The sequence below is a fragment of the Helianthus annuus genome, chromosome 5, assembly GCF_002127325.2.
Source record: "Helianthus annuus cultivar XRQ/B chromosome 5, HanXRQr2.0-SUNRISE, whole genome shotgun sequence".
Taxonomy (NCBI): Eukaryota; Viridiplantae; Streptophyta; class Magnoliopsida; order Asterales; family Asteraceae; genus Helianthus; species Helianthus annuus.
Window position 1 is genome coordinate 109,916,633 of NC_035437.2, and position 18,897 is coordinate 109,935,529.

Sequence of the window (18,897 nt, forward strand, 5' to 3'; positions counted from 1 at the left end):
TATCAGCACGACATTAGCGGTGATGTCGTTTGATAACACTCAAAGGATTTTAAATTGTTGTCTTTTAATTTCAAAAATACCAAAAAGATTTTAGGCTTGTTTTAATATAAACTTTATAAAAGCCAAAAAGATTTTATTTCTGCTTTATTTTCGATCGTACGATGTTGGAGCTCAAGTCTTCGTTACCTGAAACCTGACTGAAAACCAAACTGACTAAATCTTCATAAACGGTCGAAATTTGCATGTTTTGAAAGTTAAAAACTAAAATTGACAAATTTTATTAAACTTTCAAACTGTCGGACGGTGTTTGATTTTGACATGGTCACTCGTGTGTCATTTGTTTATACTATTCCAAGCAGTTGTTCTCATTACGCGTTTAGATTTCTTGCATGTGCAGATTCTAAAGGCTAGGAGAACATGGTCGATGACAAGCCTTGGAATGAAGACACGACGAGAAGGCGCTCAAAAGATGAAGATGATCGAGTTGCCGCTGGCCATCATCAACACCACAAGGATCTCACTTCATAAAGATAAAGTCTTTTCACGAGCATAACTCAAGGGGGAGCTTATGTTAAGGGGGAGTTTGTCAACACACTTCCTACATGATACGGGTAGTTTGTTGATACACTTTCTACTTTCAAGACGTGAAGACTTTGAAGATCCTCCGACATTGAAGACATGATAGGACATCAGAGTCTTGAAGACTTGAAGACCAAAGACCGTCGAAGTTCAAGACGAGTCTACACTTTTAGAAGAACAAGACAAAGATTAGAGATCAAAGACAAAGCTACAGCCAAGGGGGAGTTTGTTGGTGCACTTGTGTCTGTACTTTGTCTGTATTCGGTCTGATATAAACGATGTCCTGATTTGTATTGTAAGTTGACCAAGTCAACCATCCTCCGGTTTGACTTGGACAACAGTTGAAAGAGGTTCTGATCGAAGGATAGCCTCGAAGGATACACCTGATCCTTCGAGGTGATCGAAAGATATGGTTCGACCATGGTTCGACCATTAGACCTCGAAGGATGATCCTTCGAGGTCCATGCTGATCTTTCGTGTAACATGTGGTCGACAGATGATCCTTCGGACCATCTGTCGAATCCTTCGACCAGACCTGCTGAGCTGGGTATATATACCCATGCATGTGTTGAGTGTGAGTTAGTTCTGGAGTTCTGAGTTCTGCCATTTTACACACCAAGAGATAGAAGCTTAGAGAGCATTCTGCCCAGAACTCACACACACACTTAGAGAGTTTATAGAACACTTCTGTAAACATTGAGCTTGTAACCGAACCTTCATTTGCATTAATACGACTAGTGTTAATCGGTGAATCTTTGTGTGTTTGTTTCTCTACTTGCTACTAACTCGGTTTGCTTGCTAGCTTGGATTCCGCACTCGCTAGTAGGTTTGTATAACAAGGTTTAGGTTCGTAATCCTCCGCGAAAAAGGGACCTACACGTACTCCTATCTAGTACTGGGCCAGACTGGGTCATTAGTTCACCTCCGTCCTCTACAGGAGCGGGGTGAGGGTGCCAAACCTAAGTAGCGCTACTAACTAATACCCGATGAGGGACTTACAAAAGATGATAGGTGAGAATATTAACCAATATACCCGTTTTTTACCCAAAGACTTATCCCCCCATGGAATACCCACTGACTGTCCCCAACCACTGGGACGCATGCTCGAATGTAGTGAACTCACCTTTGGTTTGCTCGGTAAGATTATGTACTCGTTTATCAGCTGTTCAAACACGTCCTAGAATTGGTACCGATAATGATCAGTTTTGTGTGTACAATAACTATCTATCTCAAGTAGAATTAATTCGTATATCCCATGCTCATGTAATCATAAAATTATTGTACATTTATCGCAATAACACATAAAATACAAATCGTAACAGTCAGTCTATCAATTTAATATCCGTAAGCAATTACTCAGCATGTATTTGATTCATAAGTAAGTCAACTTCCCGATTTCATGTTTCTCACACATATAACACTCACACCAATTCTTTGGGCCACATAACAACTCGTACCACAATATGCCAGCCGACCAATGGCTTAACTGCCCCTTAAAGTACTCATGTTAGCATACAACCCAATAAGTCCCGGGCCCAACCAAGGTGTGTGTGTGTGGCTGCGCGGCCCGGTGCCTTCAGTAAGTGTGCGGCCCCAACCAGTAGCCCACTGACCCGATGCGCAGCCCACTCAACGTACTAGCCCAAGACGTTAGTGTGTGTAGGTGTATCGGAGCTCGGTGTGCAGCCCATATTCCGTTCGTATTACCCGGCCCACTCCCAACAATTTGTTTTACATATTAAGGTTGTTACATAACTGTTTATTTGTGTGACAACTATTTGACATCCTATTTTACAATCAAGCATCACCAAACAAAACTCACCCACATAGCACCAATTAAGAATAACCTCATAATAAAAGGATTAGAGTGACTTGGCCTTCTTTGGCCGATTTGGGTTTACACTCAAGATATTGTGATTGGACCTCATTTTGGTCTAATGAGAGTGGTACTATCACAAATATCAACTGCCCATGTGATTTTATATGCGTTTAAGGTTGTCAGTTGCATGTGTATCATCTATCCAAGTTGTCGGCCATGCTTTAGTTAAATTAATTAAGGTTGCAAGTGAATTTATTATACAAGCCCAAGTGATTATTATACAAGCCCATGTACCCCTTTATATTATTAACAGTATTCTTTCATAGCTTAATTAACTTAATCACAAAGCATGTATCACAAAGTCAATTCTAAAAGCTGCATACACGAATTTCAACCTCCACCAAATAAACATCACATTATCTCTTATTCTTGTGACATATTAATGTATTCTGACTATTTTGACAACAATATCTAGCACATGGTTGATCAATTCAAGGCTACTATTACACACACCCATAACCACCATTTATTTATACAAGATCATCAATTTTCAATCCAATCATGACAACAGTTTTTATGAACAATATTTCGACATATTTAAAAAAACAACTTTCATGCACTTTATCATAACAGTGAATTAAAGTACAAGACTAACCGAGATTTAGACACACAGAATGACCTCCAAGAGGGAAAACTTCGATCAAGTGGGAGGGGTTTCTCCTGCCGACCGCAATGTATGGAAGTAGGGTTTGATTATGTGTGATATTAAGTCACGTAGCCTCATGTGTGTGTATATAACCTAAGGTAACCGGCCCTTAACCAAAACAATTAGCCATTTGGGCTTTACTTAGCCCAATCACTAAATCAAGGTGTGCGTGTGGTGTGTATCTGTGGATGAAGTCCCCTTAGCCGGCCCATGAGTGGTATAGTCCGGGTCTAAGTGATCGATCCACACTACTCCCAAGTGATTCGAGTCTAAGGTGACATGGGTGACTCGTGTTACTCGTGGTCCGCGACGCAATTAGTTGTCACTTACGTTTAAAGTTAATACACAAACTATAACGTATCAAAATCAAGTAATGCATATGTGGCCCAAAATGTTAATTAACATGTTATCGTATTTAGTTTAACGGAGTTATGGCACGAGTATTAATTAAACGCTACTAACCTTGCGAATTCGGATTGTCACATAGATGGTCCATGACTGTTGAACAATAGATAAACATTTTTTTGTAAACCACTGTCCTTAACGACTTTATCAAACCCATCACCTAAAACAGGACCCAACCCATATTTTTCAATTTCAACAATCCATAAGTTGTCAGCAGCAAAAATTTTAATACGATCACCATATGGGAATGGTTCTCCCCACAGTAATTTGGCAAAATCTATCGGTATTTCCTATAATGTGAAACAAAAGACATATAAGTATCAACATATTTTATTTTTAAACATAATAACATAAATTAAATACCAGTTTAGTCGGATGATGAAGATCGACTAACTTCAAGAAAGAACAACTACTTGTTTTTGGATCCATATCTGTAAAATTATTATCAAGAGCTTTTTAGATCAAAAAATAAAATGATAACATCACAAAATAAAAACATTGAAAACAAATAAATATTTTATTACTGATAAAGATTGAAAGTATACATATAAATTGATTCCTACAATGAATAATCAAGTTTGACTTAGCTATTATCTGTGAACGTAAATTTTAATCACATTTTTATCAAATAATTGCGGTTTACCATGAAAAAGGAAATTAACAAACATAAAAAAGTGGGAAATTGTTGTAAACATAACATCAAAATCACAATCGGATTGTTATTAAAAAAATTTAAGTATAACAGTGGATTGAACATAAGAACATTGTAAAATCTTCTAATTATAACATTCTAATCGGAAGATTGAAAAACAATAGGAGGAAAACCTCTCAATAGCCGGATTAAAGATCAAGAACATACCTTCTTCTGTTGATGGTAGTGTAGAAGATGATAGCAATGAAGGTTGAAACCCTAAGCGAGAATGGCGGTGAAGAAACGATAACCGAGAGAGGAGGTGAAAGTGATCTTGATGGGTAATGATGTTGCAGGTGATATGATGGTTTTGTTTTGAGTAGCACGTATTTTGAAGTAAATGAAATATAATTACAAATTGAACCCTTAAAGATCTATAATAGTTACAAAACTCTATAAAATCACTTTCACTAATACGGGTAATATAAATTAATAGTTTAACAAAAGTGTATAATAAATTGTGATATTTATATTTCAAGAAAATACCAAAAATTGTGTAAACGAATATTGCAAATAATAGGTATACTTAAATAATCTAATCTAAAACTGAAATACAATTATAATAGATGAAGATGTAAAATCAAATCAACAATTTATATAAAAAATAAACTTCAAAACTTACAATTTGATAGTATTGGTTACATTTTCAACTACAGTTTTCCAAATATTTCTTTGTAAACAACATTTGTAGTTGTATTCGTTGGCCTTCCATCTTTGTCAAATATTAAAAGTTTCACGCCATCTCTGGTCTTTACTCTCGACAACGCAACATAAAGTTGACCATGTGAGAAAACGGGGTCTCTTAGGTACAGACCAACTCTGGAAAGAGACTGTCCTTGACTTTTGTTAATAGTCATGGCAAAACAGACGGTTATTGGAAACTGCCTTCGTTGAAACTTAAAGGGTATTTTCTTGTCCGACGGTATCATGCTAATTCTGGGTATGTAAGTTCTTGAACCAACATTACCTCCTGATAGTATCTCAGCCTCGATAACACGTTTACCAAGACGTGTAATCTGAAGAGGCGTACCATTGCATAAACCATTTTACTGATCAATATTCCTCAAAAGCATGACTAGGACACCCAACTTTAACACCAATCTATGATTGGGTAAGCCAGAAACAATGACACTATTTAACACATCAGGATTATACAAATCTTGGTGTAATGGATCATTAATTTCCTCAGTTGGGCATAGACTATCTGAGCTAAGATACTCTACTTCTTCACCAGGAAATAATGCAAGCAAACGATCATTGATACCATGTACAACTTCATTTTTAGGAGCAAGTATGGCTCTTTCAGAAAAGTAGTCACGATCTTTAAAACGGTCAAGAACTGATGGATATACAAAGTCAATCAAGCTTTGAATTGGATCAATTGAATCGGTGATTAAAAGATCGTTTGGTATTTCTATAGTTGAATCGCCATCGTTACCATCACCGAGATTGCCTTCACCAATTTCAAGAAGCCATTTGGCAAAATCGTTTATCTCATCAATGTTTAAACTACCGGTTCCAATAGATAAACGCATGTTACGGGTCAATTTTAAAACCTTGCAAGTGGACCAAATGTAAGATAAACATAAAGAGGCGTGTACGATGTCTTGCCTTGTGCCGTTTTGTACAACCGGTAAGATTTGCCTAAAGTCACCACTGAAAACAATAGTCTTTCCACCAAAGGGAAGTTCAGAATTACGTGAATCGGAGACACTCAAAACATCTTTCAATGTACGATCAAGAGCCTCAAAAGCATGTTTGTGTACCATCGGTGCTTCGTCCCAAATAATCAACTTGGCTTCGTTTAGAAGATTAGCGATTTCAGAATTAGGCTTGATATGACAAACGGAATCTTCAGTAAGATTACATTATCCGGTCTACGGTTAGGTGTTGTATAAGGGTCTTGCACCGCTTTTCCGTTCTTCTTAATAGTAGAAGGTGTTATAATGGAAGTTTATCCGTTAAAGGAAGTATTTAAACGATTTCCTAATAAAAAAATATAAAGACATTATTGTAAGTAAACTAATAATACAAAGACTTTCGTATAAGATGTAAAACAATATTGTTGTACTAATAAGATGCTCTTAAGTAAAAGAATAGTTACTTAAAGGAATAACTGGTGAACAATTTGTAGGCAAGCTTCTCTTTGAAAAATTAGGTGTTATGTTTTCTTTGTTGTTTAAAACGACCTGTGTTGCTGATGAAGACGTTGAATCCACTTTTGATGGAATACATTTTCGATTAAACTTTGATCTCTTACTATCAAGATATAGTTTTCTTAATCTACGCCTTCTTTTTGCCTCGGCAATTGCAATGACCAAAATGGTTAAAGCGATAAAATACGAAATAAGAAAAACTAAATAGTATTAAGGATAATAATACTTAAAAAAATTAAGAAATTTTGAAAAAATAAACAGTATTAATGAAAAAGAAGTAACCTTTGAGAAAATAAGGATGAACTTGTGTAGTACATTTTGATCTCTTATTATCAAGATATAGTTTTCTTAACTTTGGTCTATGCCTGGCCTCGTGAGCTACAATTACAAAATAATTAAAGAGGGCAAGGAAGGAGTAACAAAAAAAAATAAGAATAAATAGAGATTAAGTTTAAAAATGTAATATTACATTTCAAATTGATAACAATACTAAGTTACCTTTGATAACGTAAGATAACCAACGTGTATAATCTGAAAGAAATTGGGAACAAAATAAATTAATTACTATATTGAATTTTTTTAAATATAATATATGATAAAAAAATAAAGCTCAGCACTTACAATCGTTAATTACGGCATTCATGGAAGGTTCGGAAGAAGATGAATATTGATGTTTAAACCTATTATCCATTTTCTAAACACCAACAGAAAGCTAAAATTAAACATTATAACTTACTGTCATAATTATAGAACTAAAAGTTTTATATTCTAAAAATATTTACTTATAACAAAACTTTATAATATGTAGCAAACATCAGAATAGGTATAAATGATATAACAACAAATTAGGATACATATGCATAATAGTTCAACAATTACTAACTTACTGGATATATAAAAGAGTGATGAAAAAAAATATTAGAACGTAGGATTATTCTGAATGAAGATTGAAAGAAACTTGAAGATGAAATGAAGAAATAAGTATTTTATTTTGGTTTTATAGAGATAATCTATTTTTGGAATCAATAATAGAAATCAATGTAAATTAGTTAAAATGAAATTGATTACCTTAAATATAGAAATAATGTTAAATATAGAAAATGTACCAAATTTTTGAAATCTTTGAATAAAACAATCAAATTTTAATTACCTGTAATTATGTATATATAGATTTTAAATTTTAAATGGTAAGTAATGATTACAAAGAAATTACGATACAAAATTAGTGCTACTTTAAAGCTAAATATAGTAATGGTAAAAGTAACCACATCTTTTTAATAATGGTTTTAATCTACAACATATGAGTATATTACTAAAAAAAAGTAATCTAATTAAATAAGAAACATAACCAAACATAATTTAAAACCAAACGACACAAAAGATAAATAAATATGTCATATTACATTAGCAAACCATATAAAGTTTTTAAAGCACAACCAACAAAAAAATTCAAAACAAACTCTCAAACATCAAAAAAAATGTTTCTTCTTGTAAAAATATGATTAGTTGGTTATTAATTCTTGGCATGATCCTCATCAGAAGAAATGTTATCACCACTTATGCGAGGTTTACTTGCCGACGATCCCACTACATCTTCACTCACATAAACATCACCAAGATTACGCTTCAAATCAGTTGATGATTTATTGAAATCAGAAGCAAAATCCTTTGAAACAGGTGTAGAGTTATCACCAGTGTAAGAAACACCATCCTTTATAAAATAAAGAAATATTAGAACTAAAGCATTTTTTAATTTTATAATATAATAGTTGATAAAATCTCAAACCTTTGCACTTTTACCGACATCATCTTGGAATTCAGAGTGACCCATAGAAAACGAATCAGATGCATCAAGCTGTTAAAATTTGGAATAAAATCTCAATATCTATAAGGATCATTTAAATGAACAAAAAAGTTACAATAATTTAATATAACAATCACTTACTTGATCAATTTTCCATTTTTTGTTTAGCTGATCCAAAATATCTGCATCATTTGTCAGAACTGATATACCATAATTCTCAACAGCATTGGTAATATTAAAGTTTGTTACTCGAATAACGAAAGCACACTTGATGTTAACCAATGTCTCAAACTCAACAGGATATGCTCTGGGCACTTCATTGGTATTAAGTATCTATATTGAAAACATGAGATGTTTGGTAAGGATCATATATGAAAAAAATAATTTAAGTAAATCAGACAGAAGTATTATATTTACATCGTCCTGAATTTGTATAAGTTCCTTTGCAGTTTTACCAACAAACTTCAACACCTCATGATCAAACATTGTAAGTGTCACCGTACCAGTTGAATCTTGAACTCGAATTGGTATTTTAAGCCTTAAAAGCGTATTTATATAGTTAAGAAAAAAAAACAAAAACCATGTTGATTACAAAATAAGAAGTATGAATAAAAGTTATTTACCTCGACATTGGGAAAACATCTTTTCCTTGACAATCCTTGTTGGAACATTGGTATACCTTCTCATCTCTAACATCACTTGTACCATCTTCCTTATCGTAAGTTTCAAACTTTTGCTCAACTTTGGATTTGCAATAGTTACATCCATCATAATACCACATCTTATCAGAAACAATTGCTACAATAGTTCCCACAATAACAACTTTTTTTGCCTGTTTTAATCGTAAAATATATGAAAGCGAATTAAGATTCTGATATTAGTTAAAAAGTAAAATATAAATTGTTTGAAATAACCTGTATGATTGAACCAAGATAAGCAATTGGTGAGAAAACATCATTTTTCATAAATTCATCTTCAACAGAACATAAAACATACGACCCAACATGGCTACTTGACTCGGATGAAGCAGAAAGTTTTGCAATAAACCTAATCAAAATAAATTTCAGAAACATTAATGTTAAATAAACAAAGAATATAAATAGATATTTAGTTGATACAATGAGAAAATTTAAATTAGTTAATTTTACTCACTTTTCCTTGAATGTCAATATCTGATCAAAATTGTCGTTAATGAAAAGTCGTGTACCATCAAAATTATTAGATATCCCCCATTTACCTGTTATTAAGAAACATATTAAAAAATCACATCTATATATATTGTTAAAATTAAATTTAAGACTTAATAAGATACCTTTGTAGGTTTTAACGGCACCAAAATGAACAGCAATGACAACATGGGCTTCACGATCTTGACTAAGCATGTACGAACACATGTCTTTCGCATAATCATCCCAAAGAGTTAAATCAATCTCAACATCTCTAAAACCAATAGACCAAATATATATTAAGAAAAAGAAAACCTTTTAAAATTTATAAAATATAAAGGAAATAAATATAGGCAATATATAAAATATCAAAATGAAAATTGTATTACTCGAGATCTTGAAGTTTAAGATTGAGGCGTTTTCCTTTAGTACCATCTTTTTTGTTAGTGTCCTCAATCTTATAGCAAACAACAACGTAACCGATGAAATCTAATAATAAAAAATGTAACATGTTAGTATAAAGTGAACACAATATATTAATGTAAATGTGAAACAAATGTTGTAATACAGATTTTTTGAAAGAATTTACAATAATACCTATTTTGTACTCTCCTTGTATCTCTGTGATACAACATCCTTGAAATCAACAAAATCAAAAACAAACTGTGGCCCATCCCATTTACTACACTTTTCGACAAATGTCTGGTAATAAAAAGATAGCTTCTGATTGTTAGGAACAATTTTGAAAGATGCAGTGTTCGCAGCAAGAGATGGCCTTTTTATTATAAGGCATTCATCAACATTAAGATGTCTCTCAAACTTTGAAAAGAGCCTATGTAAGCAAGAAGCTTGAATCTTGGTACCCTGTACATAAACAAAATATAAAATATAAAAAAATGGTAATATGAACTTTAAATCATAAAAAAAACAAACATTAATAAATAATTAGTTAACTAATTTACCATCTCATCCATAAGTATCATATCGATACGATAGGTCTCTCTTTCGTTACCTTTCATCTTCTTTCTCCACAAACTAATAATCTTCACTTTGATATTGAAGTTTGTACTGAGAGCGTTAATATCATTAAGAAAAGTAATTTCACCTTGTTGTTCCATAGATTACCTCTGAAACAGTTACTCAAGGAAAAGAAAAGTTATTAATTGGATACAATTTATGAATGAAGAACAATCTATTATCTATATTAAAACAAAACACTTTGGTGCCACTTGGCATTTGCTTAGGTTGCTTGGTGACACGTGGCATCTCATCCTCTCCTCTTTTTTTCCTTTGAGCGGCAAATTATTTCTTCCTTCCTACGCTCTTTTTGTTTTTGAAACCGCCAGAATTTTGGAAACTAATCAATTCTCTCAATCAATTGAAATCATTATCCACCCAAACCCTAAATTCATTCTTTCAACGGTTTCTCTCTGGCTTCACTCTACATCCTCTTCAAATCAAACTTGGATCCATATGTTGGTAATCGCTTCTTTCAATTTATGATCATCCAAACATCACGTTCTTGATCATTGGAGCACTTAATCGACGGTAACAACATCAATCCCATCTTAGGTTCTTTAATTTATGTCTTTTTTTTTGTAATTTTGTATATGCTTTGGATTATCATCGACTGAAAAATCTGATTTCTGGTCAAACCCTAAAATGGTGATGGATCATCACACGTAAATTCTTCTTTCTTCAATATCGTTTACTTTTTGGTTTACGTCCGATTCATCGCTTCGTCTACCAAAACCCTAACTCCCTCCCACACAATTAATTCGGCATCTCATCTACTCATCTGGTATGTAGGTATGTATGTATATTCTGCTTCTCATTCACAATCATACTGCCATTTTAGAATATCTTAGTGTTATGGACCTTACCTTTTATGCAATCTTCACAAAACTATTCATTTAGTGTTATGAACATGCAACTACGGATTCTTCACAGAACAGTTGCTTTGCTTTGATTGCGAGCTCTTTAATTGCATTATTGATTCGATTTGATTTGATTAAATTGATATGATAAGCAACTTCCATTGTGACGTCATCTTCTACAACAAAATTAAAGAAACAAAAGGGTTTTGATAACCCTAGCCCTAAATGAAGGAGATGAGAGAGAGAATATCTCATGTTTGTGTTGCTATATGCTTAAGATATCATAAGTATTTATATTTTGTGTCTTTTTAGTGAAATAATTTCGTTTTAGACTGTCACAATAGGATTAAAAATCAAACATAAAATAGGAGATAGATACGCGTAATCGGAAGCCTACTCAGGGTGCAGATTGCTCTGTTGTCATGGAATCTGGTGATTGGAGGGCTGAAGTGTCAGCGGATTCACGGAAAAGGATAAGATACAAGATGTATGTACTTATATTGCTCTTAAGTTTCTTGTTTTATTTGTGCGACAAAAAAATTGAAACGTGCTTAGAGTATCAATTGCTTGGTTGAGTTCTATGCACTCTTGATTTAACAAATGAGGTTTTGCTCTCTGCTAAAATATTTGCATACGTGTGTTGATCTTGTGTAGATCGGAAACCTTGAACAGGAATATTCCATTCTCTACATTAGAGGGACTACAGGAGCTTAAGAAAGTAGCTGTGAGGTTTGAAGAGAAGATTTATGCTGCTTCCATAAGCACGATTTGTTGTGCTGTGTCCTTTAATATTACATAAAATAGTTATGTAGTGTTTGCTTTTTTTTCTCTTTTGTGGAATGGAGATTTTGTAAGTGTTTATGTACAGATGATTTGAAATTGCACAAGAAAGTGATATCATGTTTCATTGCGGGACCTAAACTTATGTATTTTATTTGGTTTGCAGTCTGATTATTTACGGAAGATATCCTTGAAGATGCTGACTTTGGAATCAGATGATCCCATGTCAGAGTCAGACCCCATGCAGTCAAACTCTGCTGCTAATAGTGTAAACCCGCCGATCATATTTCATAATACACCATCATTCAATAGCCAGGGTGTAAGTGGCGTTGTTGGTGACTGGAGGGCTCCATTGGAACGGGAACGGGTCGTGAACAAGATGTATGAACTTTTATTTTTCTTTTATGAAAAGATCCAATATTATGATACAATATTAATAGTTGGAGGAGGGCCGACTGTTGTGGAACTCGTGGATATTATGATACAATATTAATAGTTGGAGGAAGGCCCACTGTTGTGGAACTCGTGGATGAAGTTGCAGATTATGAAAAGATTCAATATTCTGATACAATATCATTATATGGTTCATCGTGGATCAAAGAGACTATTCTCGATTTGATTGTTTGGATGATCATGGATGGTTAATGGTTGATGAGAATTTATAGGTCAGGGTTTTCGCTAATATTTTTGCGATTGGAGTTGTTACCGATGTTCATGTAAGTTGGCCCATTTATGCATTCTTTTCATGTTTTTCTTTTTCTCTCAAAAAAATAATATTTATGTACTTTTTTTATAGATGTGGTACATTGACGTTTCTCACACATTTTTTTCGGCCATGTATTTAACTCTGGGTCAGAGTCACTCAAAGTGTATCTATAAAGCCATATTCTAAATTTTATCTCAGTTCTCTTTTATCTAATGTTATAGTTCTTTTTAAGATTGATGCATTTGCTGTCTAGAATGCTTGTGGACTGGCTTTAATTCGGATGGAACACTATGCTCAAGTTCGTATCAAGTTCAATTGATAGGTATTTCGCTCGGAGAACAATTTACATGAAATGAATTCATTTCCAGCGTACACAAGACAATATATTATGTCAACGTCTTCTACCTTCTCGAATACACTACCATTTCATTTTATTTCCACTATGAAATAAGTATAGATTCTATTGTTTTGTTAAAATGTATTTCTACTGAATTCAAATGTATATTATTCTAACATTTCATTTAATCACGTAAATACTATTTTCATACATTTATGTTATTTAATTGTATATTGTTTGTCGATACTAGAACAACACCATGATATATAGTTTTGACATCTATTTTTTTTCCTTGAGTTTAACTGTTTTCAAGGATATCATCCCTGGTTATATTAATATGAATTTAAATAAGAATTTAGATATTGATTTTTATATAAACTTGATGTCAATCAAAAGATGAAAACAGTGACCTTTCGTTGATCTATTAAAGGTTCGCTGGTATGTAACAGGTTTTTGGAGAGGGAAGTAATCACCGTGTTCGGTTTTTGGGTTTGTACCAGTTAGGGTCGTGTATTGTCTGTTTGGGACCAGTTTTAACCCTTAGACGTGAAGCCTAAGTTTGGAAAGGCCTAGAAAAAAAATGATGATCTACATGGGCTTCAATGCCGGTAGATATTATATGTTTGTGTTAAGCAACCCGCGAAACTCGCGGGATCTTAGGCTAGTTTAACATGAATTTATATGAAAACTTGTAACAATATATTGTTAGAAACAATATTTGTGGAAAAAAAATTAAGTATGTAAACATTGAATGAGTAAGGAAAGTGTATGTCAGACTAAAATAAATTAACATGAATACATTTAAAAAAAATTATAATGGTATAAATATATATTTATAAAATAATGGAAATACAAAAATATTCCTTGTAATAAAAATAACATGAGAAGTGAAACTTACCTGCATAACACAACTTTGATATAAAAAAACCTCATTTTGAAATAGAAAACTGTGACAATAAAAAAAATTATTACTACTAAAGGAATGATCATTATATATATTATATGTATATAACAAAAAAATTTGACATCACAAATATTCCGTAATTATATTATAGTTAGCATTTTACTTATATATGATTCTAAATTCATAATAAAAGAAAAATATCTAACATCTAAAATAACTTCTATATGATATTGGATTATATATGGAATTACTTTAAACATTTTTTGAAAATATGAATCTGTTGCTCGGACAACATAAATTAATAAAAAATTAAAAGATCATTTTTTGTCAATTTTAGCTATAAATATGTATAAGTTTCCAAAAAAACATCACCAAAGTAAGTTAGTAAAAATTTAAGATATGAAATTAGAAAATAAGTTAAACAAAAATGAATAGATAAAGTGATTGGTTAATCTGAAGTGTACCTTTTATCAAAATATAATCCCCTAAATATAATATGTTTTAACATCAATAACATATTGAGTTGGGAATGATATATTTTAACGTTTTTTTAGATATTATAAGTTCCTACTTGGTATAAAATTAATAAATTTTGAGGTTAGGGTGTTTGTGTTGGATGAGTGGATATTATAATAGTAATATAATTCCTTGTGCAAAGATAATAAAAAAATATCAATAAAGGTAGTACCAAACATTAGGTAATAATTTAAAACATAAAACGGGTTGCTAACTTTCTTACAAAATAGACATGTTTAACTACTAATTGTCCAAAGAAAAACATAACTAACATCAGACTTGCAAAACATTGTCAACCGACTATTAAGTAATAACCAACAGGTTGCCAAAACATCTAAAAACCCAACTAACGACCACAAATGCAAACAGTCACGCACAGCCTCTTTTCTTTGTAGTCTTGTGAACAACTTTGGTCAAAATCAAAAGCTGAGAAGACTTCACATATATAAAGAAAAGAGCAGCGCCAATGTGGATTTGATTTGATTTCAAGAAAGCCGACCACTTGGAAAAACCATACCTGTAACCATCACCATTCTTTTCCGCTACCGTCTTGATGTTTGTTACCTCACATCTAAGGTTTTTTATCGAAACCTCACGCAGGTTGTGAACAGAAAGAGACAAATCATCGAAAACACCAGACGGTAAACGCTGAACACATACAAAAAAAATTGTCAAATTAATCTATAACATATAATTATTACTTTATTAAGAAATACATAAAACTTAATAATATGAAAACACATACCAATCGGTTTTCTGCGACTTTAGTGAATTCAATGAATGAGCCTGTTTTCGTCCTTTTCAAATTAGAACGTTTACGGCAAACAGATGCGGTTTCAGCGGTCGTGATCTTATCAACAACAACAGATTCATTTTTGTTTCTAAACTTTGAACGGGTACGATGAGCAATTACAGAGTCATCGGACACAATCATAACTGTCTTACATTTCCGAGTGGTCTAATAAGTCCAAATAAATAATAATTACTTTGTCTTTTAAGATAAAACTTTTAAAGTAAAAAATGTATATATGATACTATACCTTTCTCTTTCTCGGCAAAACAGTTTGACCAACATCAACTGTATTTTTCGGAATGGCCTAAACAGGTAAATAAATACATAAGTAACTACCTTATTGGAAAAAATAGACTTTCAGCATAAGTCACATCAGAAACAACTGTGGAGCACAGAGTCGGTTGAGAAAACATAACATTCTTTGGTATCAAAAAGTTGTCGAGATCCGTTTGACACTTGCTTTTGTCCTGAAAAAAGGAAAACATATGTCTAAAATAATGTAAACAAATACATTTAAATTAAGAAAAATATAATTAAGTAACACGAATAGAACCTTTAAACTTAGATTTTCATCAACAACAACAATAGTTTTCGCCTTTGGATCATCCTACGAAAGATAGAACATTAACCTTTGAAAATGAATAAATAAAGGCAAAATATTTGAAAAAATTAAAAATTGATATCATTTGTTAAATAAACACAAACCTTCATAGTTGAATCTTCATCACAAAAAACACTTGATTTGCCTTGCCCTTCAGTTTTTCTATCCCAATCATCTTTGAATTACGTATCACAAAAATATTTGTTTAACAATATAGTACCAATTATTATTAAAAATAAAATTAAACATGTTAAAAAATTACCTTCTTCTTAAGGTCTTCCATTTCAAGTAGAGATGAGAAAAAGTTATCAAACTTGGAATCATCAATATCCTATAGAATTAAGAATGAAGAAAATAAATGTAAAAATACAAAAAAAAATATATTTATAAAAACAGTTAATTAATTTGATTCTAATATAGAGAATTACTTTGAACAGAGATTCAAAACTTGCCAAATGAAATTTGTCATCTTCACTTTCCACAACAACACCTTCTTCAATGTGCAGTTCCAGCACCAATACACTTCTCCTTATGTTCGGACTAAAAACAAAATCAGAAATAACAATGTGTTAAATATAATATCAACTTGTAAGCTCGCGTTGATAAGTAAACAATAGTGTAGATTTATAATTCTAACCGCAATAACAAATTCATCACAATCATCACCATATATTGAGTCATCCAAAACAACTAACTCAACCCTGTTGTTCTGAATTTGAGTACCGGTTTGATGATTAAAGACTGAAAGCTCGAAAATTTTATTTCCATGCAGTGAGAAGACAAAGGTAGATCTCCTGTCTAAGGCAAGTTCGTTTATCATCTCAGAACATCCATGAGTAAAAACACAGCTGTCAGTTAATCCGTCCATGTTAACGTTCCAAAATCTATCTCCTAAATACAGAGTTGATTGACCACCTTTGAAATTTTTACCATAAAATTGCTTCCAAAATTCATCAGCCATTACCTGCATAGGATGTGATAATTAGTAAAAAGAATTATTTTAAATACCAATATACAGACATAAAACATTATTCATCATATTTATATTATAAGATAGTACTTACAATAACATCTTCGTGAGGATTGATCTTGGATATGAAGCAGTTTTTATGAACACAAGATTTAAACACCATTAGAAAGAATGATGATGGTCCATATGACTGAAACATAAGGTAGTCATCTTTTCTTACACAACTATCCCGAACAACTTTGGTGAATCCATCAGCAAGAACAGGGCCCACATCAGTTTTTTTCACTCTTACAAACCATAAATTGTTACCATCAACAATCTTAACTGAATCTTTGTAAGGTGGTTGGTCTCCCCAAATCATTGACGCAAAGTCATTAGGTATTTGCTATGAGTTAAAAAAAACAAGTACAAATGTCAGTTTACATAAAATATGAGTATAAAACATTAAAATACAAATAAACGTACCAAAAATATCGGGAAATCTTCATCAATAAGCTTTAAAAATGAAGGACTTTTGTGCAAGGGTCCATACCTGAAATTAATATATGAAGGTTTTTTTAAAAAATAAAACGGCAATGTATTTATAACAAAACAATGAATATTACCAACAATAATAAGTACACGTTTTCAACAAAATTTAAAAACAATTTATTTTTAGAAACACATTCAATATTTGAAAAAAAAATTAAAACAGAATGAAAAAATAAACAAATACATGCAAAATCTTTTCAAAACATTGGATTCGTATAATGCAAAATAATCTACAACAACAAAAAACTAAAAAAAATAAAGAAAATACATCAAAAGAATTTGTATTTTTAACAAAACGTATGATCATCAACATTAAAAAGTTAGATCTGCCGAAAGGGTTTTGCCCAAAAAGAAAACATAAGATCTAAAAACCTATAAACAGTAAATTTACCTATGATTGTTGAAAGATTCGTCGTCTAAAAGGATGACCGGCTATAGAATTTTATGGAATTATCTATAAATAAATAACAACAATAAACATTATCGTCGGCCAAAAGGGTTTTGCATAAAACAAAATTGATATAAGATCTATAAACATATAAACACTACATTTACCTTCGATTATTGAAAGATTCGTCACTTAAAAGGATTATCGTCTTCAGTATTTTGATAATCGGATTTAGGGTTTGTAAGCATCAAGAACGAACAAAAAAACAACAAAAAACAGAAAATTAATCAAAAATTCACATTAAACGTAAACAATAACTAAGAATCAAATTTGATCAAGTAGATTTACCGATGATTTTTGAAAAGATTCGGCACCTAAGATGTTTATCGGATATGGAATTTAGAAGAGAGATAATCGTTCGCAAAGAAAGTGTAGAAAGAAAGGTTAGGGTTCAATGATTGATAAGAAACATTATATAGGATCCATATTGTATTTGGGTTAGTTCGGGAAAAAATAAATCCGACCCAATAACTTTCGGATCCCGCGTAGAATTGAAGAATGTAGTTTGTGTATTCTCAATAGTGGTTTGTGTATGAAGAATTAGACATTTTCCCTCCCAAAATGAAGGTTCACTAAACCAATGGTTGCCACATCATCAAATAGGCTTCACCATTCAAGGACAAATAGCCCAAATCATCTCATTTATTAATATATATAGATGACCACTTAGAGCTTACCCTTCTCATCTGCATCAACTAGCGTCTCTCTTATCTCTCCTAAAAACCCTAACCCTAACTCTTAAAATTCTTCTCTTTCTCAACCATGGATACTATCAATCGTCAACACTTCCCACTTCTATACCTCCAACGTCACAATCTTAGGGTCTAAATGTACGTCTCCGTCCTTATATGGGAGTCGTGCATCACCATCTTCTCCCTGCTCCTCCAAACTCCTAGAGCCTTTGCGCTGACAACATTCGTATCAGTGCACCTAGACATGCTCCAGGAGTTTTGGTATTCTGCCCATCTCACCATCGAAGGAGGCAGACTCACCACCATTGTTGGGTGGGTAATGAACCGCCTCATCATTCTCAACGAGCACATTATACGAGAAGCCCTCCACCTCAACGATGACACTAATGTCATATCCTTTACCAGTGAGGAGATGG

At 32.4% G+C, this 18,897-nt stretch overlaps 1 protein-coding gene and 1 non-coding gene across 2 annotated transcripts; one reads left to right on the top strand and one right to left on the bottom strand.

Annotated features, from left to right (window-relative positions):
- Nucleotides 1–4,850: 4,850 nt before the first annotated feature.
- On the bottom strand, nucleotides 4,851–10,444 carry LOC110943363. Its single transcript, XM_022185115.1, has 17 exons — nucleotides 10,289–10,444; nucleotides 9,935–10,190; nucleotides 9,716–9,815; nucleotides 9,473–9,600; nucleotides 9,313–9,397; nucleotides 9,075–9,207; nucleotides 8,784–8,992; nucleotides 8,578–8,698; nucleotides 8,302–8,493; nucleotides 8,143–8,211; nucleotides 7,933–8,067; nucleotides 6,978–7,050; nucleotides 6,855–6,887; nucleotides 6,672–6,734; nucleotides 6,390–6,556; nucleotides 5,298–6,032; nucleotides 4,851–5,216 (listed from the first exon to the last, which is right to left on the bottom strand). The coding sequence occupies exons 1-17, from the start codon at nucleotides 10,442–10,444 to the stop codon at nucleotides 4,851–4,853; spliced, it is 3,021 nt and encodes a 1,006-aa protein (XP_022040807.1).
- A 340-nt stretch (nucleotides 10,445–10,784) lies between these two features.
- LOC110938971 lies at nucleotides 10,785–12,876 on the top strand. Its single transcript, XR_004892728.1, has 3 exons — nucleotides 10,785–11,135; nucleotides 11,572–11,690; nucleotides 11,858–12,876. It is a non-coding gene; the product is annotated as an uncharacterized LOC110938971 (transcript).
- The last annotated feature ends 6,021 nt before the right edge of the window (nucleotides 12,877–18,897 follow it).

Coding starts and splice junctions, on each gene's coding strand:
- LOC110943363 (XM_022185115.1), bottom strand. CDS start 10,444: ATGGAACAACAAGGTGAAATTACTTTTCTTAATGATATTAACGCTCTC. Junction 7,051..7,932: donor AAGATGTAGTGGGATCGTCG/GCAAGTAAACCT, acceptor GTTGGTGTTTAG/AAAATGGATAATAGGTTTAA. Junction 6,033..6,389: donor CGTCTTCATCAGCAACACAG/GTCGTTTTAAAC, acceptor TGTCATATCAAG/CCTAATTCTGAAATCGCTAA.